The 15,433-nt window shown below is 45.6% G+C and overlaps 1 protein-coding gene across 2 annotated transcripts in view; it reads left to right on the top strand.

The window, feature by feature from the left end:
• LSAMP (limbic system associated membrane protein) overlaps positions 1–15,433 on the top strand; it is a 674,438-nt gene that overhangs the window by 644,351 nt on the left and 14,654 nt on the right. The window contains exon 8 of one of the 2 annotated variants that reach the window (XM_066599343.1): positions 13,539–13,571. The exons of the other annotated variant lie outside the window; for it this stretch is intronic. Within the exon in view, the coding sequence (XP_066455440.1) occupies positions 13,539–13,571 (33 nt within the window). The remainder of the gene's footprint in view (positions 1–13,538; positions 13,572–15,433) is intronic. 2 annotated transcript variants of the gene reach the window in all.

The raw sequence follows: 15,433 nt of genomic DNA, 5'->3' as shown, positions 1-15,433 counted from the left end.
CAGGGAAAGCCTTACATGTACGTCTATTTACGCATTAGAAGTCATTCCGATGATTCATGCCGAGCGAGGGATTTCTGGGCTGCGGCGGGTTTTTTTGCCAATATGTCATATCTGGCGTATGAATGGATGAGAAATCGCTAATTTAGCTCGGGACTTGATCGTGTCATTTCTTCCTTAATGTGATTTAACGGCGCGTGCGGGCGACCATAAAAATACATACAGGCGTGTGAAAGAGCTCTAAAGACCCTATACCTGCTGTGATTGACCAGTGCTGTCTATGTGGCAAGTACAAGTGCGTCAGAGCAGCATGTAGTCTTAGTCTACCGATCCATGCTAGTGTCCATCAGGTAGCGGAGCGTCCACCTCTGCTTATCCGGGCCCGGAGGGCACTTTAATCAATGCTCCAAATGCCAAAAATCATATTCTCACCTCTTCCAGATCCACTGCATCTCCTGTGCTTACAGGCTGCAATCAACTTGTTGGCAGGATGTCACAGGCTGCTGCAGCCAATCGCAGGCCTAAGTGTTCAAGTGACGACATCTGTAATTGGCTGCAGCAGCCTGTGACTTCCCATTCACAGACTGCTCTGCAGCCTGTAAGCAGATCTGGCACCAAAGGTGCGGCGTGGGCCATGAAGTTAGGAGAGGTGGGTATAGAATAATTTATGTTTTGGCAGGGGGAGTACTAATTAAAAAATGACTCAGATAACCTCTTAAAAAAACTTTCAAGTTTTTTTAAATGGCGACTTTCTTCCAGAAACTGTGCCACACCTATCCATAGACGGTTTCTGGTATTGTAGCTTAGCTTTAGTGAATGGGGCTGAGCTGGAATAACAGACCCAAGCGGTGTGGCACTGTTTTTGGAAGAAATCAGTCATGTTCTATTAATCTTGTAAGCTTCATTGATGCTCCAACCAATCAGGGGAGAGGGGGGTTGATTTTTAGGGCACGTTCACATGAACTTAAAGGGGCTCTGTCACTAAAAAAGAAAAATGTTCTACTTATCTATTCCTCCCCCATCAGTCTACTTACCAGATCTTCACCTCACCTATCTTCTCCTGCAGTCCAGGGGGTCACTTCACCTCAAGCTGCCTGATTCTGCTCCTTCCTGTGAGGTTACATACATTAGGTTGACAGTCTTCCAATGTACATTACGTCACAGCTCACAGGCCAGCAGGAGGACTGCATATCTTCTTCAAAGATTGCTCATGCGAGCTGTCTCTGAAATAGATTACAATTCCTTCCTAGGCAGTGAAGCTACAGCACAGGGATGTGACCTTCACTGACCCAGCAGGAAGGAGTTTGTGATAAGCAGCCCTCAAGCTGGGCCCAGCCCGCAGTGAACTGATCTGGGGCACTGGAGAAGCTCAACCAGGAGAAGATGTGATAAGGAGACAGACAGGGAAGGAATAGGTAAGTTTAGATAATTTTTTTTTAATGACAAAACCCCTTTAAGCTTCATCTACATAAAACTGTAAAACCTTTCTTTCAATAATAGACCAACTCATCCCTCAGTGCAGCCAGAATCCAAAATAGTTCTGAATGCTGATTTGGGTGTGTCTAGAGTGTGATAGGAGACAGAAGGGTTTAGTTACCCCTGAGTGTAAGTTTATGGAGTTCAAAGAGCCAAGGATGAATTAACCCTGGTGGAGGTAATAAAGAAGTGGTGCCAATCCAGACAAAACGCCACTCCTTCAGGGGAGGGCTTAGTGTAGACCATAGCTGGAAGTCAGAATCTGGTAGCGATGCAAACTTCCACAAAACAAATACCAGGCTGATATTTTATTAGTAAACATATAGCAAATAATACGCGTTTTGGGGTGAATGACGCCTTCCTTAGCTTAGCTAGGGGGCATTCTATGACCTGGAGTGAGAATTAAGAGCAGTGTGTTGGACTCACTGTCACTCAGAGGCCAACTCTTTTCCTAACACAATGCTGTGTTCCGTTCCTAAGGAATGGATCATTCACCCTGAAACGTGTTCTATGTGCTGGGCTTTTACCAATGAAAGAGAAGTTTAAACTAATTCACTTCAGCCTGATATTTGTTTTGGCGAAGTTTGCGCTGCTACCAGATTTTGAATTTTCTTTCTAGACTGTGGAGGTCACAATTGCTCCAAACACAGTTTTGATTACTAGAATTAGAAATCTGGATCAGTTCCCCTTGTGTCAAACTTTTCTTGTAATACCAAGTCTGACCACATGGTGGAGATAAGAGTCACTGCATTTGAGATTTAGTTTATTACATTAGACACTGCATGTCTAATAGAAACACTTAGTGCTCTGTGTTAGAGCCCCTATAATGGGTGGGGGTAGAAGAATATGTAAAAAAAAAGATGTGTCAGGTGTAGTGCTGAGCAAAGAGAACTGGTTGAACTTTGCTAAAAGTTCGGTTAGAACCCCAGGCAGTTTATCGTATCCGGTCACGCTAAAATTATTTACTCTCCTCCATTGAGTGATTTAGGGCTCCTGCGCACTGGCAAGAGCGATATCGGGATGTGATTGACGCCCCAATATCGCTCTCGCAATCCTTCTGAAGCCCTGGATGCGAGGCATTTCCACAGGGAAACAGCCTCCCATCCCTACAGGGCTGAAGGAATCTCCTGCCGTGGCTGTCACAGCCACAGCAGGAGGTAGTGATCTTCTCCCATGGATTTCAATGGGGCCAGAGGTTCAATGAATGGCTGAGTGCTGTCTCTGATTGGTCACAGTGCTCAGCCAATGAGAGGCAACGCTTTCAGGAGGCTGAGATTTTTCAATCCCCGGCCAGAAGAGGAGTTGAAGAAGAGTGTCGGAGATGACAGCACTACTAAGGAGATGACGGCGCTTCTTTTTGTTAATACAAGTTACGACAGAGGATTGCGATCATCTCCCATTGATTTCAATATGGCTGGCACTGCTGCTGCCCGCCGCATTGGAAACAGTGGGCGTGATCGCAAAAACAATGGACATGCTGCAATTTTGTTTTCACGCTGCATCACAAGTGAATGGAGCCATTGGCAGCCATTGGCTTCACAATTTAGCGATTTCTCGCAGCCTTGTAGCACTGGGAACTTGTATGACTTCATCGCCAGCGTGAAGGCACCGTAACAGTGTTGCTTTGCAGCACTTGGATCCTAGGTTCAAATCTGACCATGGACAACATCTGCATGGATGTTTGTGTGGGTTTCTACGAACACTCATAAACTGTAGATGTTGTCCTTGGTCAGATTTAAACCTAGGACACCAGTGCTGCTAAACAACAGTACTAACCACTGAGCCACCATTCTTCTTCTTCTACTTCTTTCTCTGGAGAAAAAGGAAAGGAAAAAGGAGGAAGAGAAAAGGAAGGAGGTGGATTACTTTTATGGCTCTTAGACAGTTTTATATATCAGTTTTAGGGATATTGGCAAAGTTTTAGTTTGCTTCAAATTAATTTAGACCAAACTTTATGCCAAACTCTATGCAAACTGGTGGAACTTTTCAAAAGTTCACTCCGCACTAATCAGCAGCAATAAATTTCAATGTCTGACTCTTTTGTTCTGGTCTCCAGGAGGTAATCTAGCCCCTGGGGTGTTAAGGCCCATTTAGATGGGATGAATGTCGAGCAAACGATGCCGAACAATCGTCCCTGATACACTTGCTACCATGCTGCTGCACAGGAGCAAGTACCACTGGCTGTCTGACAGAGTGGCCAGCAGGGGGTGGCAGGGAGGCTGCAGGAGATTTCACTCCTCGCTCCCCCGTGCCCCTCTCCATGGACTTTACACAGCGGACGTTCAATACTGAACGGCTGCTATTTACACTGAACGATCATTTGCCTGCACATTTGGGGGTGTTTTATACTGTCCCTGGCAGTCCTTAAAGAGCAATGTCCATGTTATTATAACATTGTCGCTAGGACATTCTACATTCTAATCAGTGGCAGTCCCACCTCTGGGATTCTCACAAGTCTCTACAATGGCAGGACAGAAGTCCCTTTGACAGTTTTCTGCAATGCAACTGGACTTCAGGCTCACCAAATGAGCCAGGGAGAACTCCAGTATCGGGGTTTCTATGGAGTCATTCAGTTTCTGCAGGCATAAAAATCAAGCAACGATTGGCCAGTGTAAACAGAGTCGTTATCTATGTGTGAAAGAACAGGAGCATTTATCACTTGGACGATTATCAGACACTTAAGTACCCGACAATCATCCCATGTAAAAGGACCCTTCCACAGGTCCTACACAGCAACAGCACTCATAGGAGCACAAATCCATCTCCTCCGCATCTAGTGCCAACACACAATGCAGCGGTGCTGGAGTGACATGTCTCATCATCTTAACAATTCGTTCTGCACGGGAACCCACTATATTAAACCCCATTAGCATACACAGCCATGTCCCAACATACACAGCGGCCCATGTCATGTGCTGTTGCATGTCATTACAACTTTGTCAAGTCATAACTAATAAGTGACAGTGTGACACAACTTTAAATAAGTTTGAGAAATCTGCAATAAACTTTACACAATACCTGGAGTTTCACGTGATGAAGGCTAAACGGGGTTAATTTGACATGCAGACCCTTACAGCAAACAAATCAGTTCAAGTGTTCCTTGCTCAGTGGATGGTGGGGTATCACTGTGCAATGGAGGAGCCGTAGCACCACACTAACACTGTAGCCCCTTCCTTCTGAGAATCATGTTGGACCTGGCAGTCAGACCCCAATGAATTGGGAAGTGCTAGCATATCCTACAGGAAAACCCTTTTAAGGTCTTGGAATTGGACCCCATGTCCAAAATGCCCATCCCCTGAGAAAGAGAACTCAGAGCTTGGAGTAGACCCTGTTTAGTCCTGTCACTCCCCACAGCCTCCATAAGAGTTCTTGGCTTTGTTCTGTGGCAAGTACTATACACCATTGGGATAGTTTATGACGAATAGGCTTAAGGAGACAATGAGGCATCCACATCCCTCAGGGGACAAACCGCAGCCATTGTATCATAATGTTCCAGTTCCTTATCCCACCAAGGCATCTATGCAGTCTCATCTGCCTGGGGGGACAGGGTACCCCATGTTTCCTTCTCATTTGCATCTTGAGCAATAGATTCCCCTCATTACAGAGACATTGTCTGGTGGAGGTAGCAGCCCCGGCTACAATGACCGCGCACCCCCTGGAAACATTTAATGATGTGCAGTAATGACAGATGCCATTTCCATTATCGCTGCCCCATTAGACAGAGCTGAGACTCCCGGCGCTCTCTTCCTCTGTCTCTTCTATGTATCAGTCAGCGGCTGATGAATAGACTTTCATCATAATGTAATACTTAGTCAAAGTTATACAAGTGGGACTTAATGGGGCTCTCTATACTGGAGGGTGTGTATGGTGGCGCATAAAGCTATATGGAATTATAGAATTCTATTCTGTTACAGGGAACATTACAGATGCAGCAATCGTTAACATGACTGCGCAGAATGAGAACTAGATTTAGAGTATTGTAGTAAAAAGGGATGGGACAAGTTATAAAGGAACCTCCTATTCATGGGGAATAGCTTATGATTGGTTGGGGGATCCGAATGCTTGGATCCCCACAACGAAGCAATGGCCACATAAGCATTTTGGTTCCCCTCTCTTTTATGTACACCACTGTGATTAAGGGATGTTTTTTTTTTTTAAATCAAATTTTATTACATTTTTATAGATAATCCATACAAAAGATATTGCATTGAAAAAGCCGACATAGCGAATGTTACTCATTTTAGCAAGAAATCTATCAGCAGTTTTACAGTTATAATCAGGTTGATGGACATCATTTTCAAAAAACCGCTTAGTTCAAACTTATAACAAGTGTCTATAACTCATGTTCTCAATAATAATTGTACCAGTGAACTGCCGGTACGCTAACTAGGAATGTGGAACACAATTTGCGATTAGGTTCACAAAAACAAAGACAGGGGGGGGAGGGGGGATTGGAATGTAAGGGGTAGGTGGAAAGATGGGGGTATGGGGAAGAGGGAGTGGGGGGAAGCCGGTAGGTAGGCCCGGGGAGCATCCACTGGATATATATCCGGAAAGTCTTACCTCCCGGGACAGCGGGGCATTAAGTCTGATTATATTCCCTGGCCTAGGTTAAGCGCCGAACATCCGAGGTCTCGAGGTCTCCTTGGGTGTAATGTTTTATGTGAGTTGTCCCATCCAGAGTACCCCTCCCAGAGGGTGGGGTCCTGGTATTTTATTTTCTTTTTTCTTTTTTGGGGCGTCCCTTTCTTTAGGGATTGTATCTCAGGTTTCTCCATGGGGACCAGATCTGGAGGAACTTGTCATGAGAGCTTGTTGACCTGCTCAGGAGTTCCTCCATGTTGCATAACATGTCCGCTTTTTCCATCCATTGGGATATGGTAGGGGGTGTCTTCTGCAGCCAGTGTAGCGGGATTAGTGCTTTGGCCGTGTCCAGGAGGAAGGTTGTCAATCTATTTTTTAAGGGGTGGAAGACATGTGAGGGTTTCCAAAGGAAGATCATTTTTGCTCCTAAGGATAAGTTTGGTTGGATCAACGTCCTCGACCCCCCTCCAGTAAGGTGTAATATCTGGCAAATCCCACCAGATGTGAGAGTAGGATCCGATACCAGAATCGCATCTCCAGCATCTGTTGTGGGGTGCCAGTTTATAGCTGAAAAGCCATTGTGGAGTTTTGTACCATCTGACAAGCAACTTGTAATGGCTTTCTTGCATGAGAATGCATGGAGTGAGGCCATAGGCCGTCCTCATGATAAGAGCGGTGTCTGCATTTGATAGTGATATTCCCAATTCTTTTTCCCACAATATGAGAAAGGTGGGTTTGGCAGATAGCGGAGGTGCGATAAACTGTTTTCTCAGGTATGAGATTTTCAGCGTTTTAGAGTTGTTTTCAGTGAGAGTTTTTTCAAATAAAGTTTTGGGACGGGTGGATTTATATTTTGCTTGGAATTCACTAAGGGTTTTGTGGATGTGCTTTTTCTGCAGGAAGGAGTAGGTTTGGCAGGGGAGTAGATTCTGTCTTATTTCCTCAGGGGTTTTATGACTTAAGGCTTGCAAGTCTTCTAATTGTCTATTATGCGCCCCTCTCCAGATGCTAGTTATCACTGGGTCTTGTGGAAGCCCCATCAGTTTGTATAAGGTCTGAAGTGGCGTTTTTGGGGATGGTTTGGGCGCTTAGCCCGTCCCACATCTCACATGGGCCTCTGAGCAATGGGTTGAAGTCCTTTGCCCTATATGTATTCTTATTTGGAAACCAGGGGTCTTCCAGATAGTGATCCCCGTGGGCCCCTTCAGCAAGAGCGTGCAGCAGTGGGTCTTTCGATAGGTTTGTTAGATCTATCCAATATCTAAGTTGGACTACTCTATAGAAGTCTTGGATGGATGGGAGATCCAAGCCACCCTCATTTTTCCTCTTAATCATCAAACTATATGCCAATCTAGGCCTCTTCTGCCTCCAAACAAATCCGGAGAAGGCCATACGTAGGGATTTAAAGAAGGACGAGGGTAGGTGTATCGGGAGCATACGAAGTTTGTAGATTACTATAGGGAGCACATAGGACTTTAACACGTTTTTCCTGCCAAACCAGGATAGTGCTGGCAAGTCGTATGTGCGTAAGAGTGCTTTGATCTGGTCAATCAGGGGAAGAAAGTTTTGGCCAAGTATATTCTCTATTTTCTTGGTGAGTTTGACACCGAGATAGTCGACTGAGGTCTCTGACCACGACAGGGGGGAACTGGACCTCAATAAATTACAGTGTTTCTTTGGGATTGAGATATTTAGTATTGTTGATTTGGAGAAATTTATCTTGAAGTTCGAAAAGGCACCAAAATCATTTAAGAGGGAGGTAAGTCTGGGCAAACTTCTTACCGGATCTGTTACAACAAACATTATATCGTCCGCGAAAGCTGCTGAGGAGAGTGTGTGTTTGCCATGCATAATCCCTTTATTACGGGGTCCTGCCTCACCCATTGGAGTAAAGGTTCCATTGTAAGTATAAATAAAGTGGGGGAGAGGGGACAGCCTTGGCGGGTGCCGTTACAAATGTCAAAGGGGGGGGGGGATAGGGTGTCATTTATTGTTAGTCTAGTGTGCGGCTCTATATATAGAGATAATATTGCAGATATAAAGGGGGTGGGAAAGTTAAAATTTGAGAGAACTCTCTCCATGTAGGTCCAGTCCACCCTGTCAAAAGCCTTTTCGGCGTCGGTGCTAACAAGGGCCAGTGGGGTGTTGTGTTTTTGGGCATATTTTATTGCATGTAATAGGCGTATGCAGTTATCTTTTCCTTCTCTGCCTTTCACGAATCCCGTTTGCTCAGGATTGACCAGGGTGGGTATAAGGTCTTCCATTCTTTTGGCAAGTAGTGACTAAGGGATGTTTGACATATTGTATGGTCCAATCACAGTTGAGGTATCCCCGGAATATACAGTATATTGAAAGCCAGAGGCGTAATTTGAAGCTCCTGGGCCCTGATGCAAAACCTGTAACGGGGCCCCCAACTATAATGCTTTATTCATAGTACTGGGCTCCCTATATGGAGAAGAGAGGCCTTATGGGCCCCCCAAGGCTCCTGGACCCAGGTGCAACCGCATACTCTGCATCCCTTATAGTTACGCCAGTGTTGAAAGCCCAACTGTAGGGTAGGATGGTATGTAAGCCATCCTGATATAGGAAAAAGCCAAATAGGACAGTGTAATAAAGCACACTTTAAAAAACCCAAACTGACCAAATATTCGTATTAACCCCTTCCCAGCGTGTGCGTTGAGTTCAGTACATACAGTACGCAGCGGATGTCCACTATCTTTGACGGCTGAAACCCACCTGCAACAGCAGCGCTTGAAGATAGCTCTAATCGTGGCTGATAACCCTTTTAATGATGCTATCAAATGCCCTAAACAGCCTCCGCCCCTTCCCCATGATGAGATCATGAGGTGCCCCCGGGACTGCCATTCGTGAGCGCCTATTAAGAACGTTGGTCAGAATGCAGTATAATGTAATACAATAATATTGCAGCATACCGTATAAGCGGTCAGACGATCAGAAGTTCAAGTCTAGGGGAAAAAAATGTAAAAAAAACTTGGAATAAAAAAAAGAAATAGTAAAAGTATATAAAAAAACACCACTTCTCCCAGTCATCACATCAAAAAATAAAAAGCTAGAAAAAGATTAAAAATCGGTATTGCCTCATCTATAAAAGTCCAATTTAGTTAGACATCACATTACTAATCCTGTGCGGTAAACACCATAAAAAAGCCCCAAAACACAATATGCTGTATCAGAGTTACTCTTTTTTTGGTCACCCCTACTCAAAGAATAAAATGAATAAAAAGCTATCAAAAAGTCATCTTACCCCAAAATAGAATCCATGCAAACTACAGGCACCTCGCAGATGATGGGCCCATAGGCGGAAAAATACAAAAGTGTTGTAGAGGTTGAAAGATGGTGACAGCAATTTCTTACGGGTGAGAATTCAGACGGGCGAGTGCGATTTTGGTCAGTGAAAAAGTGACCATTTTCTATGCTATTTTCACGCACGTAAAAAATACCACACGAGCGTATATTGGCCGCCGTTTTCATGGCAACGCCAATATACACTACCATCTTATGTATTGGATTCCAATGCAACACAATCAGACAGGCGTATTACCACAGCGTAAAAGCACCCGCCGGGCAGAAAAGATAATCCTGGAACTATCTTCCTGGCTGGACAGTGGCCGCTGCAATCAACCCCTATGGGAGCTGATGACAGTGGCTGGAGAAGGGAGGTGGGAGGGAGATTAGCAGCATGACTGCTAAACTCTCTCCCCCTTCTCTGCTCCTCTCTCCTCCCCTTTGGCTATTTGCAACGGAAAAGGGGGAGGGGAGCTAAGCTTTGCCCCGCCCACCCCCATTGTTGGCTGCCGAGAGGGATCGGACGGGGGTTTAGCTCCGCCTCTGTCCCGAGAGAGGAGGTGAGGCGGTGAGAGGGAGGTAGGGAGGAGACAGCTTAGCCGAGCTAAGCTGCCTCCCGCTGCCCGGTGGCACATACGGCGGGACCGTGCATCACATGGTAGTCTATATCAGCTGCCCGTGAAAACGCCGTCCGATATACGCTCATGTGAATAAGCCCTTATTGTGTATTTTTCTCTGCCTTGCAGTTCCTGGGTCTCTTTTAATGCGCTCCCTATGGTAACCGGTGTTTAAAACACATTGCACTCGCATGGGATTGTGATAGTTTTTTTTTTTTACGCTTTTATAAAAAATAATGAGCAATCCTTGAAGAAGAATCGTACAAGAATAGGATGCGGCGATTTTTCTAACTCGGGCGGTCGGTCCCGAAGACGAAGTCGCTCGTGTGAATTAACACATTCAAATGATTTCAAAGTCACAGAAAAAAGTATGTCCATATTTACTTACCAAAAACCAGTAGGACACAGATGGGAAGGCAAATCCACCGCCACCCGATAGATGCAGACCGCGCAAGTGCTACATGGAGGAACAACAGGTGCGAGGCACTAACGAACAGCTGCTCACATGACCCATAGAGAGGGGAGTGGCCACCCAGTGCTACACCTGCACGTACAGCATATAAAGGGTGCCAGGCCAAACGTGTGACGCTCCATGCAGATACATAGCGGTGTATTTTGCTGTACTTTTTCTACGCAACTGAAATATGCACACAAAATACAGAAATCGGAAGAAACCTACTGAAATCAATGGATTTTATTCTCTGCTGGCCTCAGGCTTCACACGTAGCTTTTTGCATATTTGCGCAGCAAATAAGTTAATGGAGGATGAACAAATATTCGCACAATATGCAAGGAGATGCGTGAGTCACTACGTAATTGCACTGGAAAAAGAACACATCTGGAACTTATTAGACATTTCAATTGGTGCGTCTTCGTGCCCCAAACACGTAAATTAGCATGCGCTGCGGGCAGAGCAAATACAGTAAAATACGTCGATGCGCGCACAAAAAAGCCTCGCTCAGTGTGCAAATATGTTGCGCTAAGGTGCGTGCAATTGCACATCCATTTGTGTGAAGCCGATCCTAGTCTTTATTTTTATGTTGCTTTCTAATGTAATACATAAAAATGAGCACTAGATGGCAGGCTCTGCACAGGCTGTGACAACTACAATGTATGAGGAACTGACCGGCACTCCAGTTATGTAATGTTTTATTGCTGCAGTTTCCTATAATAATTTCTCAAGACGCTTGCTGTCAGTGAATGGGAGAATTCTTTGTTTACATTTAGAGTCTGATAACATTTATAAACCTTCCACAAATTAGGGATTGTTATAATTGTATCTAATGATACTGAATTGGATGGACATGTCTTATTTTATCCTTACACACTACTGTATGCTATCATGTTACTGTGTATTCAGCCCTTTTGACTGTTAGGGCTCCTTCCCACAGACGGATTTCCGCCGCGTAATATGCGTCGAAAATCCGCTGCGTTGCCCGCAGCTATTAGGTTCTGTTGAACCTAATAGCTCAATGCTTACGGTGCAGAATTCCATTGCTGAATTCCGCACCGTGAAGTCACCCGACCTCACCCGTGGCATGCTCTATTTGCCGCAGGTGTACACGCGGACGGCTTCCATTGCAGTCAGTGGAAGCCGTACGTCACGCTATCTTCCGCTGTAGCACAGCGGAAGATAGCGTGAAACCGCTTCCTCGCCCATCGCCAGCTGCGTCATATGACGTGGCCGGCACGTCATGTGACACTGCGGGCATGTCATATGACGCGGCCGGCGCGTCACGCGCTCTATTGCACATGTGCGCTGAAGTGTCATGTGGGACTGAAGACGCCGGATCCGCAGGTAAGTATTGGGGTCTCTGGGGGGGCGCCGCGGCGGAGCCCGTCACTGCTGTGTCCAGCCGGCCTTAACCAATCTCCAAATTGATACATTTTATCTGCACTGATACATTGTAGCAAACCACCAACAGAGAGATTAGTGCAGCTGGCATATGCAGCTAAGGGCTTGCTTACATCAGCGTCTATACTGTGGTTAGGGGATGAATTTAGAATTTGGGATAACCCCTTTAAAGGGAAACAATTGACACACAAGAGTACAGTACATTATACAATGTATGTAATTAGTATGTAATATGGTATATATTGTATTATTGTTAATATCTAGGTATTGACTTCCCTCACATACTATTAACCCACATATATGTGTAACTGCCGCTTCCTTAATGCAGGGACCGTCAGGAACCCTGTTCTCAGCACCAGTGGGGATCCCAATGGTCAGACCCCCACTGATCATAAACTTATCCTTTGAATAGGGGGATAACGTTCGATTTTGGTACAAGCCCTTTAAGTGCACATTATTGTTTGTATTATAACAGTGGCGTGAGTCTATGCATAGATATGTTGTAATATCCAGGTTTTGCATGCTGATGATCACTACTTGAAATCAGAAACGCCTAACAATTTGGACTTTTGCAAAAACCAGGATCATTAAAGGGGTTGTCAAAGTAATGGAAGGCCATCCCAAGGGCTCCCCCATGGTGTAAAATAGCAAAAGAGCTGATGCTCCCCTCTCCCCGCTCGTTCCCTGCTGGCAGCTTTGGGTCTCTGTGGTGTTGTTGTTCACTGCAGCCGGTGACGTCCCGTAAACCTGCCGCTGCAGCCAATGAAGTCCCGTAAACCTGCCGCTGCAGCCAATGACAGTGCTCAGTAATGATCGCTGTTTGGAGACGGGTGAGACTGACAGCAGCCTGCAAAGATGGCATCAGCAAAGAGACCAGAGCTGCCGACAGGGAACGAGGTGAGCATCAACTTCTTTGTTCTTTTACGCCATGGGGGACTCTTTAGGATAGCCTTTCGTAATTCGGACAACCCCTTTAAGGCTGCGACTATACAGCAATCTTGACTGCAACACAGGTCACACGACAATAGAGCACTGTATATCCCTGCGACATCGCATTATCGTTGAACTGAATGGGGTCAGGATTCAATTCGCAAGTTGCTTCAGCCCATGGGTTAGAAAAAATCCATTCTCAGAATTTTTGCAATCTGCGGGTCACAAATATGGCAACCGAAAGTCGCACCATGACCCCATTCATTGCATTGAATGATCGTGCAAGATCGCAGGCCTATGCAGCAATCTTTGGTCATGTGGCCCATGTTGCAGCTAAACTGGCCATGTAACCTGAGCCGAAGACAGCCTCAGGTTGCTATCCTATATGGTCTTAGGTTGCAGTAATGCAGCGCCACCTGCTGGACTTGATGAAAAGAAGCGCTTTTTTTTTTAATGCAGCATCAGGGTCCATCGACCCCCAGGAGTTGGAACCCAGCTGCAACTTCTTCCTCTGCACCTCTTCTAGCCACCCCCTGTATATATAAGTATACAAGGATGAAATACCCCCCTCCGGTCTACAGGACATAAAAGGCTGGCTGCATAGCCCTCTCCGTAGATAACACTAACATAGCTATATCAGCACTTAGTAATTAACCAGTTAATTTAACAACGATTCATCACTAACTCATTAATGAAGTGTTTCGCAGCACTGCAGTAAAGCAGGAAGTGCATAATAATGTATAATAACCATCTGATAAATATTTCCCTTCTAGAAAGAGACAGCAGCACCCGGTTCAAACAGAAAGGTATTGTACAACGATAGCGCCCCCTGTCTTCTCTCATCACTTCTTTGATGTGTAGCAATTATGTCTCTCTTTCTGGCATCTTTATTGCTGTCCCTCTGAAGGGTTCATTTAGAACTGTCTCTTTTCTTCCCATGATATATGAGCGGTCATAGACTGCAAGGTCCAACAGCACAGAGAGTTCCAGGAGGGTCACAGGCGGAGGCCCGGCTCACACGGCCGTGTTTCTGCGCATGAGCCAAAAGCAAGTACTCAATGACAATCCGTACTTGCTGCGTACCGCGAAAAGCCAATATAACATCTTGGGGTGTATGCGCCCTAAAATAGTGCCTGCCACCATTTTTTTGCATGCGGATTTCACGCGGCTTGTAAAGTGTATGGGAAATGCACTCAGAAACTGCGCAGGTAAAACGCAACGATCTTACGGTCGCGTGAGCCTGGCCTGAGCGTTACATACTGTGGGTGGACAAACAAGCCCCAACAGTGCAGAGTATTTAACAAGAGGAATGTGCTGATGTTGCGGGCGGGGAGAGCGGGGAGGAACGGAGGGGAAATTGCTGCAAAATTGTACAAGAAAGTCGCAAGCGGCAACCATCTATTTGCAAGAAAAAGCAGCACTGACGCTCAAAAAACGTGGAATTTCCAGAACCTTCAGACATCACAGACTTGAAAGTTACTTAGTGGAAGGACCAGAGTCCTCCTGCTCGAGGAAGCAACCATACCTCCATTGATATGTATGGAGAACATGGCGGTTGGAAATTTGCGAACCATAAAAACCGTAACATTTGTATGTAATTATTCAGGGGGCTCTGGTACCCCAATATGACACTGCTCGACATAATCAGGTGCAAGTTACAGCCATCAGTGTATTTTGTAGAGCCAGTTGCAGCAGCTTTGTAATTTCTCACTTTGTCCAGCAGGTGGCAGCAGATACATACAAATCCCTTTATTCGACTCTACATGTAGCGTCATAATTATACCGGAGATGCATATTAATAAAGGGGCTGATGGAATATGCAAGGACTTATTAAAATTTATAAATCCCAACATCCAAGCCTCTGAGTGGATCCGGAGATTTAGTGGCCACTTCCAGCATACCTGATTATGTGTCAAAATTATCAATCAGGACTCATGTTTCTTCTCCTTTTCTCTCTTCTCATCCATAAAAGTAACAGCTACACAAATGAAGGGGGGGGGGGGGGCATATTTTGGGAAAATTCCCCTCTGTACAGGTGCTGATGCACACGTTTCGCAGACAGTTCTCTGCATACCCCCATACATATGGCCATGTTAGCCCACTTATGCAGCTAATTTGATGTTAAAGGGGTTTTCTGGGCATTTAACCCTTTACACTATTGATGACCTATCCTAGGTATAGTTGATTGCAGGAGTCCCTAGCTGCAGACCCTCACCAATTAGCAGATCATAGCCCCCGCACTAACTGCAGTAGGGCCAGACGTCCGCATTGGGATTAGAGCCGGAAGTGCAATAGAAGGTTTCGCTCCCATTGAAATGAATGGGAACTATACGTTCTATTGCTCTTCCGTCTTTGACCGCGATGTGGGCGGAGCTGTCAACCAGCTGCTGTGAGTGTGGGGGCTGAGATCAACTGATAGCTGGGGGTCCTGAGCAGCAGACCCTCGCCTATCAACTATTAATGACCTACATTAAGGATAGGTCATCAATACTGCAAGGGGTTAAAGGCCCGAAATACCCCTTAAACCCAATACTTAACTTCCTCCTTTGGATTAGGTTCTAGAGACAGGAGGCACTTCATGGACATTCTGCTGAATATGGAAATTGCAACCCTAAGAGGAAGTAGTGAGTTTGAGGTATACAGCGCCTCGCGCCTCGTACAGTCTCTG

This window comes from Eleutherodactylus coqui, chromosome 4, assembly GCF_035609145.1.
Source record: "Eleutherodactylus coqui strain aEleCoq1 chromosome 4, aEleCoq1.hap1, whole genome shotgun sequence".
NCBI lineage: Eukaryota > Metazoa > Chordata > Amphibia > Anura > Eleutherodactylidae > Eleutherodactylus > Eleutherodactylus coqui.
The sequence above is the reverse complement of the archived record's forward strand: the minus strand, read 5'-3'. Positions and strand labels throughout refer to the sequence as shown.